This window comes from Arvicanthis niloticus, chromosome 1 (genome assembly GCF_011762505.2).
Source record: "Arvicanthis niloticus isolate mArvNil1 chromosome 1, mArvNil1.pat.X, whole genome shotgun sequence".
NCBI lineage: Eukaryota > Metazoa > Chordata > Mammalia > Rodentia > Muridae > Arvicanthis > Arvicanthis niloticus.
In genome coordinates, this window is record NC_047658.1 from 61,199,175 (window position 1) to 61,217,975 (window position 18,801).

The window sequence follows — 18,801 nt, forward strand, 5'->3', positions numbered from 1 at the left end:
TATGCCTATCTTCTTTTTAATGTTACTCATATATGTTTTCAGAACTGACCATTTAGTCTCAGATAACCAGTTGTTCCTGGGGAAGACTATTTCTCCTGTTCTCAACATTTCTTAGTTGCTTATAAATTTTTTGTGTCAGACTACAGCCCCATGATCTTATAAGCTTTGTTTCCTCCACAAATTCTATTTTATTTTTTGAAAAATATTGTTTTAAGAACAGAAATAATTTACATAAAGAGTTTTATGTGCCTTTCTTGTATATTTCACATTATGCTGCATTTCCACTGCCATCAATAAAAATTTCTCCTAATAAAAAATTTACTAGTCACATGTATTCTATTTTAATTACTCACTCACTTACTTGATTAGTTGATTACATGAATAATTCTTGAGCATCAATTAAATATATATTGAAAAAGAGACTTAATGCAAACTAGTAGCAAAAATAGATGTAATTCACTAGGTCACAGCATATGAAACATGAAGAAGGCAGTGCTTTGAACACTGACCATGGCTTTGTACCTTAGACTTACTCCAATCCTGAACCTGTCTCAAGTCTTTCTAATTGTTTATTTCTGTCTTGAAAAAATGACTTAATTAGAGTAGAGTCAGGTTCTTGTCTGTCTTGTTTAGTATTAATCCATAATACCTACTTCAGAGCCTCATGCCACAACTTTACTCTAATGTTATATAGGAAAGTGTATAATCCATAGCACTTTGGTGGTAGGATGATATTTGAGTAGAATATCAACCAAATCTTCAAAAAGGTGTGATTTAAATCAACTCTGAAACATTCAATAGAACTTTATGTGCAATTACTTTGGAATGATAATGTCAATCATAATAATAATTATAATAAAATAAAAATAATGCGCCTACTTAGTATGTGATGAGCAGTATTTTGGGGCATTTTGTATATTAGATAATTTAACTACTTAAATATTTTATGGTAAGTATTTTTAACTCTTATTTTTATTAATTATTGTATTTAATTATTTTCAATTAATTTATTTATTTTACATTGCTATATTAGCTTCTGCTCCTTCCTCTCCTACCAGTCCCTAAATTTCCCCTCCCCTTTCCTCCCTCTCATCTCCCTTCCTCCCTTTCTCCTAAGAAAAAGGGAGGCCTTCCATCAATGTCAACATACCTTGGCTTATCAAGTTGCAGTAGGACTAGGTGCATCTTTTCCTATCGAGGCCAGACAAGGCATTCCAGTTAGGGGAAAGGGATCTATAGGCAGCCAACAGAGTCAGAGGTAGCCCCTACTCATGCTGTTAGGAGTCCCACATGAAGACTGAGTTGCACAACCATTACACATGTGCAGAGGGCCTAGGTCTGTCTTATGCATACTTTCTGGTTTGCAGTCCAGTCTCTGTGGGCCTCTATGGGCCCAGATTAGTTTGATGTTTTAGATTTCTATTACTTTGCACATGAGGAAATTAAGATAAAAAATACATATGTGCACATCAATAGGTAGTAGAACACAGCTGCAGTTACTGATCTGTATTCTCAGGTGACAATCTTTATTCTTTAGTTGGTGACAGGAGAAACAATAGCAGTATTAATCTTCTACTCAACTCAAGTTGAGGTAGATACAGAGATACAGAATAGACCCTAGCATTGTAAGGCTAGAATGTAGTCAGTGTCACCATCTATACATATAAACATACACAACACACACACACACACACACACACACACACACATATATATATAAAAGTTTAGTTACAGATTGAATTGAATCACAGCAAAACTTTGCTTGTACTTGTAAGAATTTCAGGAGACTCCTCTAAGTAGGCTTTTAGAGTAGGTTGGTTATTGAGTAAAACAAGACATTTAAGTACCTCATTATCTATAAAATGAGATACTTTTGTATACTGCTATGTTAGATTTTTATTGACTTATATGTAATGACTACTTTTATCTTTAGTTTTCATCTTTTATGTTATGAGATATTAGAAAAGATTCTAGGTAACTTATCCAAGGAATCCATTCTTCAATCAGATTCATATTGCCTTATCAATATGCATTTTAAACTTTTAAACTTCAATCTTACCTTGGGGGCGGGGTGACAGCTCAGTGAGTTCTGTTTGCTGTATAGTAATTAGGAACTGAGTTTGCATCCTCAGTACATAAAGGATCTGTATCATTTGACATTCACACCAGCATTATATGAGAGTTGAGCAATTCCCATCCTCATGAGTATTTTGAATTTTCAAGTTTTTTAATTTTAGCCATTCTCATAGGTGTCCAAAGCAACCTCATTGTGGCTCAATTTCCAATTCCTTTCTGATTAATCTTATGTTTTTGATCTTTAAATCTCTTGACATTCTAAACACTAAAATATACAACTTATTATAGGAGATGTATCTGTGTTGGGGATCGGGGATGTAGAAGCCATGAGCAAACATTTGAAGGTAGTGATGTGTCTCCAGTGATTTCTATGTAATGGTTTCCTGGATGTCCTCATGTATTGAAATATCAAAATTTACACCTTATGTGTTTATCATGTATTGTATGCTGTATTTTAATATATCTTCTTTAAAATGTACTCATTATATATGTGCTCTAGATATTTGGAATAAAAGTATCTAAAATATAAATGCATAGTCTGACATTCACTTTCTTCGTAGACGCTGTTCACTTAAGATTTTCTCTTGTTTCCTGTATTCCATCTATTCTGTATTCCATCTGGTCACATTCCATTCTAATTCCTGATTTCTCAACAATCAAATATTTGTATCTTTGTCCTGCCTTTACTCAAACTGCCTTACCATACTTTAATTTCCCCAAGTCATGTCCACTCATTCTTCAAGTCTCTGCTTGGTTATTATTACTTAAGAGCCAGGCAACTTTCCTCAAGGCTTTCTTGCCAATTTGCTCTTTCCACTGATCTGATCTGTTATCTCCACAAGTCCAAGGCTGTATTAATTACAAACATCCTTACTACTCTTACTACTGTGTACCAATTTTAGTACAGAAGATGGAAAATAGCAGATAGCAGTCACAAACATATACATTGAAGGGTTGGAGAGGTGGTTCAGTCAGTTATGTTCTTGCATGTGATGTGTGAGAATGAGGATAAAAAATTCAGATCCCCACATCCATGTAAACCTCTGGGCACACCAATGTGCAGCATTAATTTAAGCAGCGAAGACAGGAATATCCCAGAGTCTTGCCTTGCTAGCCTTGGAGAATTGACATCCTCCAGGCTTATCAAAAACCCTTTCTCAAAACTAAAGTGTAAAGAGATAGATAAACATAAGACACCTTATGTTTACCTCTGATTTATGTACATGCATATATAGACACACATAACTATACATGCACATATATGCACACACACAAGATAGTTTTGAATGAATAAGTGAGTAAATAGTAATTACATATCAAAAGGAGGAGATAATGGTGTTGACATTATGAACCAAGCAAAGGCTGTTCTATAGTCAGATGCTGACAAGTTTAGCATACATAACTGGATCTTCTAACATGTTATACTTGACATTGACTATCATAATAAAAGAATAATTTAGCATTCTTGTGACATGATTGAGTCACATACTATACAAAAAGATGAGTTTTTTCTTCTTTTTCACAATGATCTTATTTTAAGTAAGCATAGAATGGAAACCTGGGGAGGGTGTACTTAAAATTTAGAACCATCTCAAATTTTAACCATCATTTGTACAGGATATTAAAGGAGATAATTGTGTCTTGTCTTAAGTCTGTGCTATGAAATTATGAGAGAAATTTGATGTCTTTATAGCTTCAAGGGAGCAATTTGTTTCATTGAATAATCATTTTGTTTAATTTGGACATGATTAGCCAAGGGCCCCTGTTTACAGCATGATAGAATGATGCTCTTCTGGATAAGTAAGTCACCTCATTTAGTTCACACAGCTAGCCAAGCATCTATTGTTAGAATGAAAGACAGCTGATAAGAAGAGTCTATTTGCTGAACTAGAGCACTCTGAGACAATAAGAAAACATTTCAAATGAGCCATGTTTTGCTTGCTGCCTTCCTGTGAATTACTGTTCTCAAACTTGAACTCTTGATTTAGATTTTTTCTTCTGACAATGAAATATTCGTCTTTGTTTCACAGATGGGCAAGTACACTATAAAAATAGAATTGTTATTTCACAGGAATTTTGCTGTATTTGGTAGATGTTCACTTGAAATTGCTGGGAATTTTTGGCTAATTTTTGTGGCTACTAACTGAATGAACAAGAGAATGAGTGAACAGATGCATATTATTAAACACCAACGCTTGTGAAACATTTTAATAGGTACTTTCACATATAATCTTTAAAAACAAATCTACACAATAATCCTGTTACTTATATGCTGTGATTCAATGGCCTTCTCCCCCCTTTTAGTGGATGAGTGAATTATCAATGAGACTGAATGACCAAATCAGAGTTATTCAGCATGTGTCAAAATCAGGACCTGAAACTCAAGACACAGATGTTATTGTTTTAACATCAAAATTTGACAAAATAATTGATAACCAAGAAGATCTAAGAATTCCTTATTTTTAATGTGAATTTTGCTGCTAATGAAATTCTTACAGGAGTCTCAGAGGGTAATGATTTGATGTGGCTTTTTGCATAGCAAAAATGCAAAGGTGACTGCCATGATGACTGTGGGAAGTCACAGTGCCACATTGGTGCTAAGGACAATAATTCTTTCAGAAAACTTGTTCCTAAGATACCAAAGTTGATTATGATCTGTGCACCATCATTTCTTTACTATGATGCTTGCACCATACAACTAGGAGATTGGGGATAGGGTGATAGTTTGATCACTGAACACAACTTAGAATCACCTGGGAAGAGTCTCAGTGAGTGATTGTATAGAACAGGTTTGTTTATAGGCATGTCTGTGGTGTGGGTGTTATTTTGAATGCCTCAGTTGATGTGGGAAAATACTTGCCTGAAAGTTGGTGACAACTTTTCATGGTATGGGACTCTGTCCTACTTAAGTGTAGAGAAAGCTAGCTGAGCACTTGGCACACATGTGTTTATTTTCAATCTACTCTTGGATATGATGTGACTAGCCTAGAGTTTCTGCCTTGACTTCCCCACAGGGGTACTCTCCTCTGGAATTTTGATTCACATAAACTTTTTCTTCCCCACAATTAAGACATGACACAATTATCTCCTTTAATATCCTGTAAAAATGATGGTTAAAATTCAAGATGTTTCTAAATTTTAAGAATACCCTCCCCAGGTTTCCATTCTCTGCTTACGTTACTTTTGTCAGGTATTTTATCATAGTAACAGAAATGAAACTAGGACAGGATGGATGAGGAGACAGTTATCTATTCCTGCCTCCTTGCTGCCCAGATGGTGGTAGTAGGATGGCTTCCTTGCTCCTAAATGAATTAGTTCTTATACATTTGTTTATTGATTAAAACTTCTGTACTGTAATAAGACAACTTGAGGAAAAGTTGAGCAAATATTTTACATGAGACTTAAGTAAAAGAAAACCAGTCACTAAATGTGACACAGTTCCAGAAGCATCTATACTGGGAGCCAGAGAAGTAGCAATAGACTCCAGGGTTAGTGAGAACACTGAGAGCTCAGAGGCATGAAGGCATTGTGGGGAATATCAGAGTTAGGTTTTTGTGAGACCTCACAAGACCCTAAGGGAGATGGTATGTCCATAGGCAGTAAGGCCATAGAAATGCTAAGAAATGATATAAAATGGGCCATTAGAGACTTGAAATTATTTGGCAAGTATAGTTGGTTTGTTTCTTTCTTTTAACTTGTTGAAAGAAGTATCAGAAAATCAACAGGATTTATGGAGTTATAGCATAAACCACATAAGGATGAAAGACATTTGCTAATATAGTTTCTCACTTAAACCTTTTAGAGACCCTGTACTATCATTACACTGGTGTAAAACAGAAAATGGGAGTTTAGGAAATTTTACTACATTGATCAAGTGTTTGTATGAAGTTCAAATATAATTATTAATACTTAACACTATATACTGTCCTACTGATATAATTTCTAAGCAAATTTATTTAATTAATTTGTAATCTCTTTGATAACAATGAGCTGAATGTTTTAGAAAAGTCCATGAGAAAAGTGACTTTGTTTATATCAGTTGCTTAATTAATTATATAAAAACATTTCTACTAAAGATTTAAATGCAAAAACTGAACTAGCAAAAAAGAGACGGAAAGGGGTCAAAGATGGAAACCACGTGGTTATTGTCAAAGTCTCTTGTGTCTGATTGGTTCCTGAGCTTGTTTTATGAATCTCTTACACTTCCTGGCAAGATCAAGTATGTTCAGCGAAGTATTGTAATAGACTCTGTGATGATTTTTAAATGGGAATTGCAGGTAAGAAGCCCCCAGAATAACAATCTACATTGTAGAAAGTGAATGAAAATGTGCACAATCTTAGTAGGTGAGCATCAAGAAGAATGAATCCTTAACTCACAAGACTTGCTTGCCATCACACCCCTATTTCCAGTATCCCACTAAGCTCTAAGTTGCTATGTTACTTCCCCCAATCTGTTCTCCTTCCTCCCTGTAGTAGGACTGTCCTTTTATACTCACTGGGACGAGGTTCACCATGACATTCTTTAGCTGACAACTGTTTAAGCAGGAAGGTATCAGTATTGTGGTGTCTGAAGACAAGTTTAAGACTGACTCCATATCTAGGACTTCCCTTTTTTTTTTTTCCATGAGAAGAACACCATGCCCCAAATACAATATGCTCTTCTGTTTATGGAATACCATGGACTACAGTGTCAGGCAAGCTGTTAAGGACATTCAACATGAGAAATGAATATATGTGATGGAAATTCATTAAATATTTTGATTAGTTGCTTTGTTTAGCTGATTAGTATACTTTTAGTTTGGAGAGTTATTTATTTTTTCTATGATAGAGAGTTTTCCCTTGGTAAGATTGAGGGATTGTAATGATAAAATAGGCTAATGGGCATACAGGATTTAGGCCAGTGCTTTATTGATTTAAAGTTTGTCTAAAGAAAGAAGTCCTCATTTGTAGTATTTGCCAGATTATGAGGTATAAATGTTCTTCTTAATTAGACTATCAGTAATGGTTTCACGGAATGGGGAATTAGGAAGATACATAATCACCCTATTGAGCAGGATCCTGCTCTAGCACACTAGACTAGAGCATAGAGCAAGCACCATGCTACTGCCTGTATAGTCAAAGGCACTGTAGAAATGTGCATTTGCTGATAACGAGTGACTGCAAAGAAATAGATAATTAAGTTTCCTTGATATTCTGGGGCTGAAAAGATGGCTCAGAGGTTTCTGGCTCTTACTGCTCTTCTAGAAGACCTGGGTTCAATTCCCAGCACCCACAAAGCCATTCACAAGTGTCTCTATAACTCCTATTTCAGGTGATCCAACATTCTCCTCTGTACTTCTTGGGTAACAGGTATGGCATACAGGTGAGACACAGACATACATGCAGGCAAATACTCATGTACATAGAATAAAAATAAATCTGAGTAAAATAAAATTGCTATTGAAATGATGATAAAAAGGAAGATAACTAAGTAATGACTCAAACCTTATCCCAAACATCTGATTAGGAGCAGTAACAAGAATAAAGAGTAAGTGTATTTGACCCTGCTGACATTTATTATGATGTTTTTGTGAATAGGACGTAATATTGAGAAAAATGTTAGGTAAATATTTAATAAGATGTATTTTTTGTAATTTACTTTCTATGAATGAGTTGGTTATCAGAAAGAACTATATGTTATGAATCACTGAAATGTCTAAATAAGGTTAGTTATTCTGATATTAAAATAAACATATTACATCCTGATATTCCTTAGAAAGATTTCCTCTTAAACTTATTGCAGAACACCCCCATCCAGTATCTTCCTAAATTAGTAGCTTTCAGTCCAATAACAGTGTGTTCACATCTTAAGGTGACAGTGCCTCATTTTATAACGATAGTGCTTACTGACTGTAACTAGGCAGTGCATTGTCATGGACACAGGCCCCCACATTCTTTCATGTCTCCAATTTACTCTAGACCGATTATTAAAATGCAAGATTATCAAATGTTTCTAAATATGTGACATATAAACAGAAATACATGTGTGTCTTTATTGAGAGAAGTGTGTAGTAAATGAATTTTTCTTAAAAGCATAAAAGAGGAAAGCAGTGAAATTCATAGTTTGCTTTATATTTTGTCATCTGGCTTTACCAATCTGAACCAGTACAGACTATAAAATGGGAAGTAACAGCCCTTAATGCTGCCCTAGAATAGGAGGTCAGGCTTAACTTGGCAAATTCATCAGGGAAGGACTGTGTTGGATATTATTGGATCCTCACAATATAAAGCATACAATACTTTTGGGGTGTTTGAAATCCAAATTATAGGCTAATGAATAAGGGAAATATTGTACAACATTTTTAGAATCTATTCTCCCTTGGAAAATGCAGCCACAATTACAGACACTTTGTAGGTGGAAGTGTTCACACACTCACACAGTTTATGGTAATGAAGGCAGAAGTGCTAAGGCATATACCTCATTGGTTAATGTAGCCTTAAGACTTCACAAAACCGTCTCATACCAACGTTTTCTTAAACTATGACTTAGTATATGTAATAGTGACATGAACACACTTCTCTGTGCCCCACTCCCCATATGTATGAATACCAAAGCCTAAGCCATGGCTGCCCTCTTCAGTTAGAACCAGGTTAAACTCCTGGTAAATACCCTGTGGATTTTTGTTTATATTTGAGTCCATACTGACTTCTTTGTAAAAGTGTCTCCATTTCTTAGAACCCTGATTCCCTTAGGCGGTTGGAGAGGGATTACAAATGAGTTTTTCTTGATGTCTTTCATGCCTAAGAAATGAGAATGTCATGTTGAGCAGGAACAGTGTTTTTTGGTTGTTGTTAATGTCCTAAAAATTCTATGGAGTTTAGTGTACACTAACTTCAGATAGGAACGTGAGTTATTTTAAATAGGGGGTTGTAAATGATTGAATATAAGATATTACCTTTGACCTAGTAACTTATTGTTATTTTTTTCTTTTGTTCTTGCTGGAACTTTGTACATCTGTAAATCTGGAGATGTTCCGGAGGTTATCAGTAAAGCTGGATTTTAAACTATCTGCCATGAGTTTTCTGTGGACCTACTTCTCATGCCTTACTGAGATTGTATGGCATGAGCAAGTGATAGACTGATCTCTAAGGCCCAACAGAAAGTTTGCAAGCAGAAAGCAGAGCCAATGCCTTGTTCTGAGTCTTTGCCCCGGAGTAAATGGCCAGCTGTTCACCTTGTTCCTCAGCTCTCTCTAGGGGATGCATATCAGACAATCAAGGCACTCAGACCATGCAAGTGTCATAGAGACAGCCACACAGAGACTCAGAGCCTGCTTACTCCAAACCCTGAGGTCTCCTTCCTCTTTCCATCGACCATCTGTGAGGAATGGAGTCCAGGTGGTACTCAAAGAGTGCTAAGTTTACCAACTCCCTGCCCCGTACACTTCTTATCACTTTCTAAAAACTAAGCTATTTTGCAGCTGTCTAAGCTGCTTGCTAACTTAAAAAAAAAAAATCTTTTTGCATTTTTCACAGACTCAGTTATAAAAACAAAACCAAGACAGCCAAAACAAAAAGCGTATATTGGTCTTATCAGTCATGCTTCTGGAACAGCATAGATACTTCCGTGTCTTCTTGGAGCCTTTAAGGCACCTCCTAGGTCGAAAGGGAAGGAAGGGAGGAGGAACAGAATGCCCTTCTGTTTTGAATTTGGGGGGGAAAAGTCATTAGCAGATAAAGGTTTGGTTTGAGGCCCTTTTTACAACCCAGAGAGCAAGTGGACTCGCTGACCCGGAAAGCATTAATCTTTTGGAGCCTAATACTACGTCAGATCTATTTGCTGGATACTTTCCCCTCCCCCTTCCTCTACTAGCTCTTCTATGGGGGTGGGGAGGACAGTCCTTCCACTGCTGGGCGCTGTCCGCCTCTTCCCAGGAACTCAGCATCTGAGGATGTCCACGCTGAGGCAGCAGTAATAACAGGGTCCTGTGTGTTCTCGGGGTCACATCACTTGGGAATGGCCCACCCGTCTAAGCCAGGGACTTCTTGGTGGCACCCGGAGCGCCACCAGGCTGGCGAACAGCGTGCACCGCTCGCTCCCTTACCCCGCCCCTCCCTCCCACTTCTCTGGGCCAGCGCTCCCCACGGTGACTCTGAACTGCAGCAGCAAGCCACTGGCTTCTTACCAAATTGGGAACTGCATTGTGGATTTTTTCCCCCTTTCTTTCTTCTTTTTTAAAATTTCCTTCAGAGGGAATAATCTCACCCCCCTTCAGCTTGCTTGAGATCTAGTGTGACTGGAGCGAGTAGGCGGGCACATCCTTTTACATGCTAATATTGCCCCACCTCCTTTGAACCCTCCTCAAAAGCGCCTTGCTTCCTTTTATTTTTATTGATTTATTTATAATTATTTTTCATTTACCTCCTTCAATTTCCGTATAGTGGGGAACCCTTCTTCGCTTTCTGTTCCTTTCCCCACCCTTCGTTCTCTTGGGAAGACAGACCCCGAGACGCACTGTACTTGCCGGCAGCAGTGCTTGCACCTAGGCTGGAGGATGGCTGCACCAGGCGCAGGGGGCAGCGATCACAGCTGCCGTTCGGTCTAAGCTGTTTAGGCAGGCTGTCGCTCCGAGAACTGGGTGAGCACCAAGTTCGGTTCCCCCAGCGAGCTGCCACTGCCGCAGCCCAAAAGGAATGTCCCCTGTTCTTAAGGACCCTGACTGTTTTACACCAATGATTTGCCACTGCAAAGTTGCTTGCACCAACAACACTTTGTCGTTGATGTTTGGATGCAAGGTAGGACAAGGGATTCATGTCTTGTTTTAATGCATGCTGGCCTCCCTGGGGAGAGCAAACAATTTCTTTTGTTTGTTTATGTGTCTGCCTGTTGGGAGACTTGACAGATGCTGTGTGACTGCTCTGTCCACTCGCGGAGCCGGCTGGGGTTTGGAGCCAGGAGAACTCGATGATTTTTCCAGTGGCCGGTATTGGCGTTATAGTTAGGTGGTGACAGGACCCTGTATGGAGCACACAAAAGCTACAAGCGCTCTTGAAAAGAGGGCGCCTTAGACGTCTCTGTGCTTGGGATTTCTTCTTGCTTTTAGCTAGTGATTATCTCCGGGCGCTGGTTTGTATGCTCCGGAAAGCATCACACTGACTCTTACCTTCCTGAAGCAGGGCCGAGGGGTAAAGTACCTGGGACCATAGAAGTTCTCCAGATAAAACTGAGGGCTTGGTTTGTAATGCGCTTTTGCAAAGGTGAAGGAGGGGCTTATAGCTACTTTTGACAGTAAGTGTAGGGATACATTTATGTAGTCCTCAGTCGTACAATAGTCTTCGCTTTTACACAGTCCATTTGAAACCAACAAGCCAAGTGTTTAACATGGCACAACACAATTCTTCATGAAGTTTGCAGCAAATTACCGTCTTATCCCAGAGTTGTGTAAGGTTGCTGCTCAGTGTTCGAAGGAAATGAGGTTTGAAGGGTTTTGAAACAAGTTACCATCCAGGGCTCCCTGTCTGAAAGGATTTATTAGAGCTTTTTTTGTTGGCTGTGATGGGTGCCACCAGAACTTGCTTTTGGAAAGTTATTGTCCAAGAGTGATCTCAGTACCTGTTCTTTGCTCTCTGGGACTATACGCTTTTACTTTCGGTGACAACTTGGTGCATTTATTCAGCTCTTTCTAGAAATCACTTCTTGTGGCAGCTTTGATGATTATCTAAAGGAAAAATGTATGTGGGAGTGGGAATACTTTATCTGAAGTAAGTGAAAGTGCACATCTCTAAGTGAACACAAACCACGTGATCCTTTCTATTCTGAAAAACACTACCAGAGACTGAATGGGATGGTTGCTAAACACCTTAGGCAGTAAAGTTACTGAAACACTCCATCCAACCAGTTCATAGGTAACGCTTATAGGAGGCTTAAAAGAAAAACTGAGAGTTAGATGCCTTACACTGGCTAGAAACTTTAGTCTTTTTTTGGACTTTCATGTTTTCTTGTACAAAATGAGAAATGTAGGTGAGGAAATTTCTGAGACACCCCCCTCCAATACACACACATACCCCAACATTCTCAGATACACTATACCCCAGCATTCTCAGATATACATACCCCAACATTTTCAGATACCATCCTGTGTAAAAGTCTTTACGAGAGAAATGGGTGTCATTTATTACTGTGGCTTTAGTATATACAACAAGTCCAGGATCAGCTTCAAAAATATAACTTATATTAAATGATGCTGTGGATCTATTTTGGGAAAAGCCTCAAATAAGTCTTAGGTCACTAAAGACTTGTGTTTATCCCTGGCAGGACAAGACAAAGAATAGCATCCTATAACTAGTTTGACCCTCCTGCACACAACTTACCACCCCTTTGTGTGCTCTTAAACATTCTCTCTACTAACTGTACACAGATACCCAGTGGATAAGATGCACCAAGTACCATTTAAAACCCATTATCATATGAGAATTGCTTTGCAGTGCTAAATGCTTATTAACAAGGAAATGTGAATTTCTTGCTGAGGGAAATTAAGCACAAGCTAAGGCAAGCAAATATGATGAGTTACTGGTATGAGGGTTGTTGACTCTACATCCTAGTAGCCTAGCTTATGTTTGAAAATGTTTCTTTTATGCTGTTATATTTTCACTGGTATTCAAGCCATATTGGAAGAAATTGGTTTACTTATAACCACCTTTTAAAGAGGCTGGGTAACTACATTAATTTAATTTCTTTTGGTTTTGTTTCTTTCAGTGTTCTGGTGTAACAAGTTCTTGTTGACAATGATTCGTGTCAACAGAGTAAAACATCCAAATCAAGTTGAGTTTGTCTTCTGAAAAATAAATTAATTCCATGAAAACAAACTATATTTCTATAGAGTCTATCCCATTCTACATTGTCAATTAGTTGAATATGATAATTCTCAAAGGTTCTATATTATAGTATTATAATAATATATCCTAAGCATATTTCTCCAGATGTTAATTGTGGACTGGTTAATGTAAGACTCCAGCCTCGGAGTTTTAAATACAAAAATACCACCAGGACTTTGTAAACTTGCTTTCCTCAGTGAAACTGTTAAACTCATCTAACAGGTAATAATACAATACACTGTGAAAATCTTCCTATTGAACAGTGGGGCTTCAAAAGTAAATTTCATTTGTAATATATCTATACCATCTCCAGTCTCAGTGGTCTCAGATAAAATAGCAACCATGATAAGTACAGAATCACATATTTCCCTATCATTAACACAGAAGGAAGTTTAATAAGGTGCACACAGTCCTTAATATGTATGTGTTCATCAGGACCTGGTGCTTTCATGTGGCTTTGGCTTCACCAAGAGCAATGCTCAGACCTTCTTCTGAAAGAGGAAACACTTTCACTGCAGTTGATCTTTTCTGTCTTAATTGGCTAGAAGATGTAACATAATGTTTCTCCAGGTTGCAGTGCACTGGGCTAACTATTCATAGGTGGGAGGTACTTATGTATTGATAGAACTTTCACAAAATGAGGTATATGAAAATTAATAACACTCAGATATCATTAAAGTTAAATGACATAGCATATAACTATTATACTTATAATATTGATTTAAGGAAAACACATAAGGATTATTCCAGTTGGATTTTAAGCAATTGAAGTCAAATTTAAGTAATTTTGAAATAAGATATCGACATAGAGACATAGGCTAGTTAGGAGCTTCCAGAAACTTGTGTTCATCTCATATTTTCTATGATGTGCAAAAATAAGATTAAGATGTGTATTTATTTTCTTTCCTGGAAGATACTTAACATGGTAAAGCTTAAACCCCTATTTGTTTACACCAGATTGTCAGCTTAAAAATCATATGCAAAGTGTTTTTAAAATCTTACTAACATGTAATGATTTGAAGAACGCTGACTAATTTGATCATTAAAATAGATATCCCCCTAAATGTTTTATTTTCTCAACATTCTTCAAGGTCCTCCTTTCTGCATGCTGGCTTTCCTTTGGTTTAGTTAACTATAATTTATGAACGTATGAAGCTCTTTTTAAGCTACTGTAATAGATGCTACATATTAAAACACAAGAATGATACTATGAAAGGAATCTCGAGGCCCCTGAGAGAAGCAATTTCAATTCCTTTCCTAAATTCCAGAATACCCACAGTCTGTAGAGTTTCATGAGAAGAACTAGAATTGTCTTTGCCTATGTGCGCTTTCCATTAGACTGATCCTCTGTTTTTCAATCCATTGCTGTCCCCATACAGTAGTGTTTATGGAAATGCCTTCCATGAAAAGGGGAGTTTCCAGAAGGTCCATTTTTCTTGTCCATGTGTCATCAGCAAATAGGCTTCCACCTCATTTTCAGTTGACTTGCTTTTTTATCTGCAAAGACCCAAATGATGAATGCAGTCCTGAGGAGAGCTTGTATAGCTTCCTCGCCTTTATCTTGTCTGTAGCTGTATTGAGGAATGTTAAGGACCCTTGACCCTCTTCTTTCATTCTCTCCTTTCCCGTCTCTACCATTTCAAAAGCGGAGTCACACAGTAAACACAGAACATTTGATCTCCTAACATTCTCAGATTATTCTTAAAATATCTGCTTCCTGTTTACTGTGCTTTAAGAAGTTAAAAAAGATGTAATTGAAATATGACTCATGCTAAAAATAGCTGACAGATTTGAATGGACAGCTTTGAAATTTTTCCAAAGATGATATATTGAAAAGTCTTCAACATAATTTCCTATTAGGAAAGTGCAGATCAAAGCTACAGTGAAATATCACGTGATACCAGCTAGGACATCCACTATTAAAAAGATAAGAGAATATAAATGATGAGAAAGTTGAGAAAGGGGCTTCCTTGTACACATACATTAGTGGTAGAAATGTAAATTTGTATATACATTTTGGAAAATAATATGAAAATTTTTAATGTACTACAAATTAAACTATCATTTAAACTAGCAGTCTCCCTCTCTCTCTCTCTCCTCTCTCTCTCTCTATATATACATCTATATATGCAAATATTTCATTATATATATTATATATGTGTATATATATGTATATTTCAAAAAAAGTCAGAATCTCTCAGAATACCCCAATTCTCATGTTCATTATGCATAATTTACAAGATATAATATATAACCACAAATTAATCAAGTGAATAGAAAATGTATTTATGATAGTTTAAACCTATCACTTGTATTTTAGTATCTTTTTTTTTGTTTTTGGTTTCATTTTTTAAGACTTAATTTTAATATGCATCCCAGGCTAAACTTTAAATTGCTATACATGCTGTCTTTGAACTTCTAATCTTCTGGCCTCTACCTCTAGAGTATGGTGTTTACAGGTATATGCCCACACACTAAAAAGGCTCTTTTAAGTGCTCCACCAAACACACACACACACACACACACACACACACACACACACACACACACACAGAGACACACAAACACTCACACACCACTGCAAGAAGATGGATATTTTAATACAAGAATAGTAGTAACTGTTTAACAAAATGTATTGTGCATCATAAATCTATCTATTAAAAATGATGCTTCAAAGTTTAGTGCACCTCGTTTTCCTCCACTTTATTATTATAACAACTCAAATCATTAAATTATGTCATTTAGTCCTTAGACTTAACTATTTGCCTTTAACATCATCTTTGATGTATTAAGACTGATAAAAGTTGTGGAAAATGTTTCAAAAGCAGATAGACAATAATTTACCTTTCTTTTGTCGACATTTTATAAATTATTCTTCAAAGAAGTTAGAAGCTTCATGTGGTAGACAGCAACTCTTCTTTCTTCTATATAATGATTTTCCTAAAAGAAGGAAGAGAATACAGATTGTGTTGAAACAGAAGAAAGAAGGAACGAAAGAAATTCAAAGGAAAAGAGAGATGGCGGTGCTTTAATGAATTAACGGGAGAAAAGGTTTTATTATGGGTGACCAAGTAAGAACTATCTTGGTGGCTTTACAATTTCTATTATTCGAGTTACCATAGTAATCAGGGAGGCACAGAAATAAGTCAGGGAAGGAAGCAAAATACAGCAGGATGAAATTGGGGCTTGGGGATGCAGGATGAGAAGAAAGAAGTTGGCTAAAATTTCCAAACCTCCTGAGCAGAAGGGAATGTCAGCACTTGCCTGGTGGACAGCTCCTCTGACTCTTTCTGAGACTTTCACACCAGACCTTCTGTTCCAGCTCATTCTATTACATAGAAGTATCCTTGTTTACTCTCACTTATTCATTTAAAACAAGCCACCACTGTTTTTAAATGATTGAATATTCACGGTATTCAAAACTGCCATATCACTTCGTATGTTTTGTTATTGGAATGTTAGCTTTTCTCCATAGTTTGAATATTGAAAAGTTCAGCTGTTTTAGTGTATTCTTTGTTTTTTCATATTAATCTGCGTTAATTGAAGTAAATTGAAAATAATAAGAATTATATAGAGCTTAGAATCCCAATATCATAGAGATGAGATTGTTAATAATTTCAGTGTATGTTTTTCCATTTTCTCAGAATGTTTTACTATAACTGGTCTGTGTGTAGTTTGTTTCTAAATGTATGTGAACAGTTGTCCTCTGAGGACTCAGCTACAAGTTTGAGGTAAACATGGATTATATTATGAAGTCAGTCTCAGTGATAGTCAATCACAGAAAGAAGTGTATGTGTAATCCAGTACATTTTGAGTTTGAATATTTAAAGCATTAGGCTTTGTAGACATATTTTAATAGTTGTATAAGTTAGGTACCCTTATATTTAGCTATTTAGACCATGCACATATTTACTACAGTCAAAATTAAAACATCCATCCCAGGGAATATGTCTTTTACTAGATTTGAAATCAGTTCTTGGACTGGAGAGATGGCTTAGTGGTTAAGAACACTGACTGCTCTTCCAGAGGTCCTGAGTTCAATTCCCAGCAACAAATGGTGGTTCACAACCATCTGTGATGGGATCTGATACACTCTTCTGGTGTATCTGAAAACAGCAACAGCATACTCATATAAATAAAATAAATGAATACTTAAAAAAGAAATTATTTCTTTGACTAGATTAAGGAAATAAAGTATATTTTAAGATACTTTATGATGGCTATACCTAAATTTATTTTAAGGTGGCTATATAAATTTGCACTGCCACAAATTATTTTATATTTAAAACTTTCTCCAGATTTTATATATCCCTCAAGTTTATAAATTTACAAATAAGAGACAATTTATTTTATTTTCATAGAATTAAAGCTAAATGTAAGAATATGTAATATTGAAAAAGCTCCAAAAATTCAACTTTAGTACATTAGAGAGAAGATATTTACAATATCCATACAGTAATTCATAATTTTCCCAACACACACACACACACACACACACACACACACAGGGATAGTGTGGGCTTTTACCATGTTCTCCATGTTCTAGACATTGTTTCAAATGTCACCTTAATTAGTCTTTACAATAGTTATTGTCAGGGAACTATGCTGTACACATTTTAAAACATACCCAGAAAGGGACATAGCTCCTGGATAGCAGAGCTAAAATTTGAATGTAATACTTTATATCTAGAGCCTGTATTAATATTTTGAATAGCTATAGCATTCTTTCAGATGGCAAGTTCTTTTCTACATGTACATATAAACTAGAAGTAAATATCCCATCTTTCAGGGAACGTGTGTGAATTTGAATTCAAGGCACACTCTCCAGAGGACTGAGTCCTACTGTATAAGTAGCTAAAACTATTTCTTTTGAGAGGAGTTTGATTCAACACATCATTTTTCATAGTACCCATGCTCTCATTTTTTACATGAGGTTACTAAATCATGTAGACAGGAGGTGTCCTATTCAAGGTCACTCAGTGAAGCAAAGTCATGACTACAACCAGGTCTCCCTATTTCTAACTCAGTGTTATTCTTTCTATGTCATGACTACTGTGTGCTTGAAGTTCTAGCCCTCAAGGTGAGGTAACAAGGAAAAGTGACACATTTCATCACGAAGAAGCAGGAGAAATAGCACCTAGCACCCTTCTGGCTGTTACAGGGTTATGTGAGATATCGCAATTAAAACATTTAGCACAATACTAAATATGTAATAAATAGCCAATGCATTTTTTCTTCTATTTTATTACAACCACTCTGCTTACTGCTGGAAAATGCAGATTAACAACAAAACATTTCAGTTAAGTGCACTGATATTTATGTCTGTAAAAAAGACATCTCTGAATTTACCAATAGTTTATTTAAGCATTTTAATGTGACAGTACAGGGAATCTAAAAGTTTTGAAAATCACACATCCAAAATCCCAGATTATACCTGACCTAGAAAGAGAGATAGAGACAAATGAGCTAAAAGCTGAAACAGGTGCTGAGAGTGTCACAAACAGGCTGCTTGGGCTGTGTCTCCTGTGACAAGAACACATGCTGATTCAAGGTCTTTTAAACATTTGGTGATTCGTGTTAGATTTCTTCAGAAAGCCCAAAAGATTAAATAAATAAGGATGGTAGATGATTACTCTGTCATTAAAATATGCTCCCAGAGAAGGAATTTTGAGTGAGAATTCAGGACCCTGAAAAAGCTGCTATTTCATGGAGCCTTGGGCTTGTTCTGACTCAGGGATTTTTAGGTAATGTCCTGAAGTACTGTAAGTAAAATTACTTGATTCTTTCTGAACTAAATTACTCCTAGTCTCCTATGAACTACTTATGGCAACTAATATTTTCAGCTCACACCTCAATTTTTCTATCAGGTTG

General features: G+C 36.4%; 1 protein-coding gene across 14 annotated transcripts in view; it reads left to right on the forward strand.

Moving 5' to 3' along the window:
• The window catches only part of Dlg2 (discs large MAGUK scaffold protein 2), a 1,841,012-nt gene that overhangs the window by 726,546 nt on the left and 1,095,665 nt on the right, over positions 1–18,801 (forward strand). Inside the window, exon 1 of one of the 14 annotated variants that reach the window (XM_076937815.1) lies at positions 10,447–10,851. The exons of 12 other annotated variants lie outside the window; for them this stretch is intronic. In XM_076937815.1, coding sequence (XP_076793930.1) covers positions 10,750–10,851 — 102 coding nt within the window. In that variant the 5' untranslated portion in view covers positions 10,447–10,749. Of the gene's footprint in view, positions 1–10,446; positions 10,852–18,801 lie in introns of those variants that run through there. One more of the 14 variants, XM_076937903.1, reaches the window with a different exon arrangement.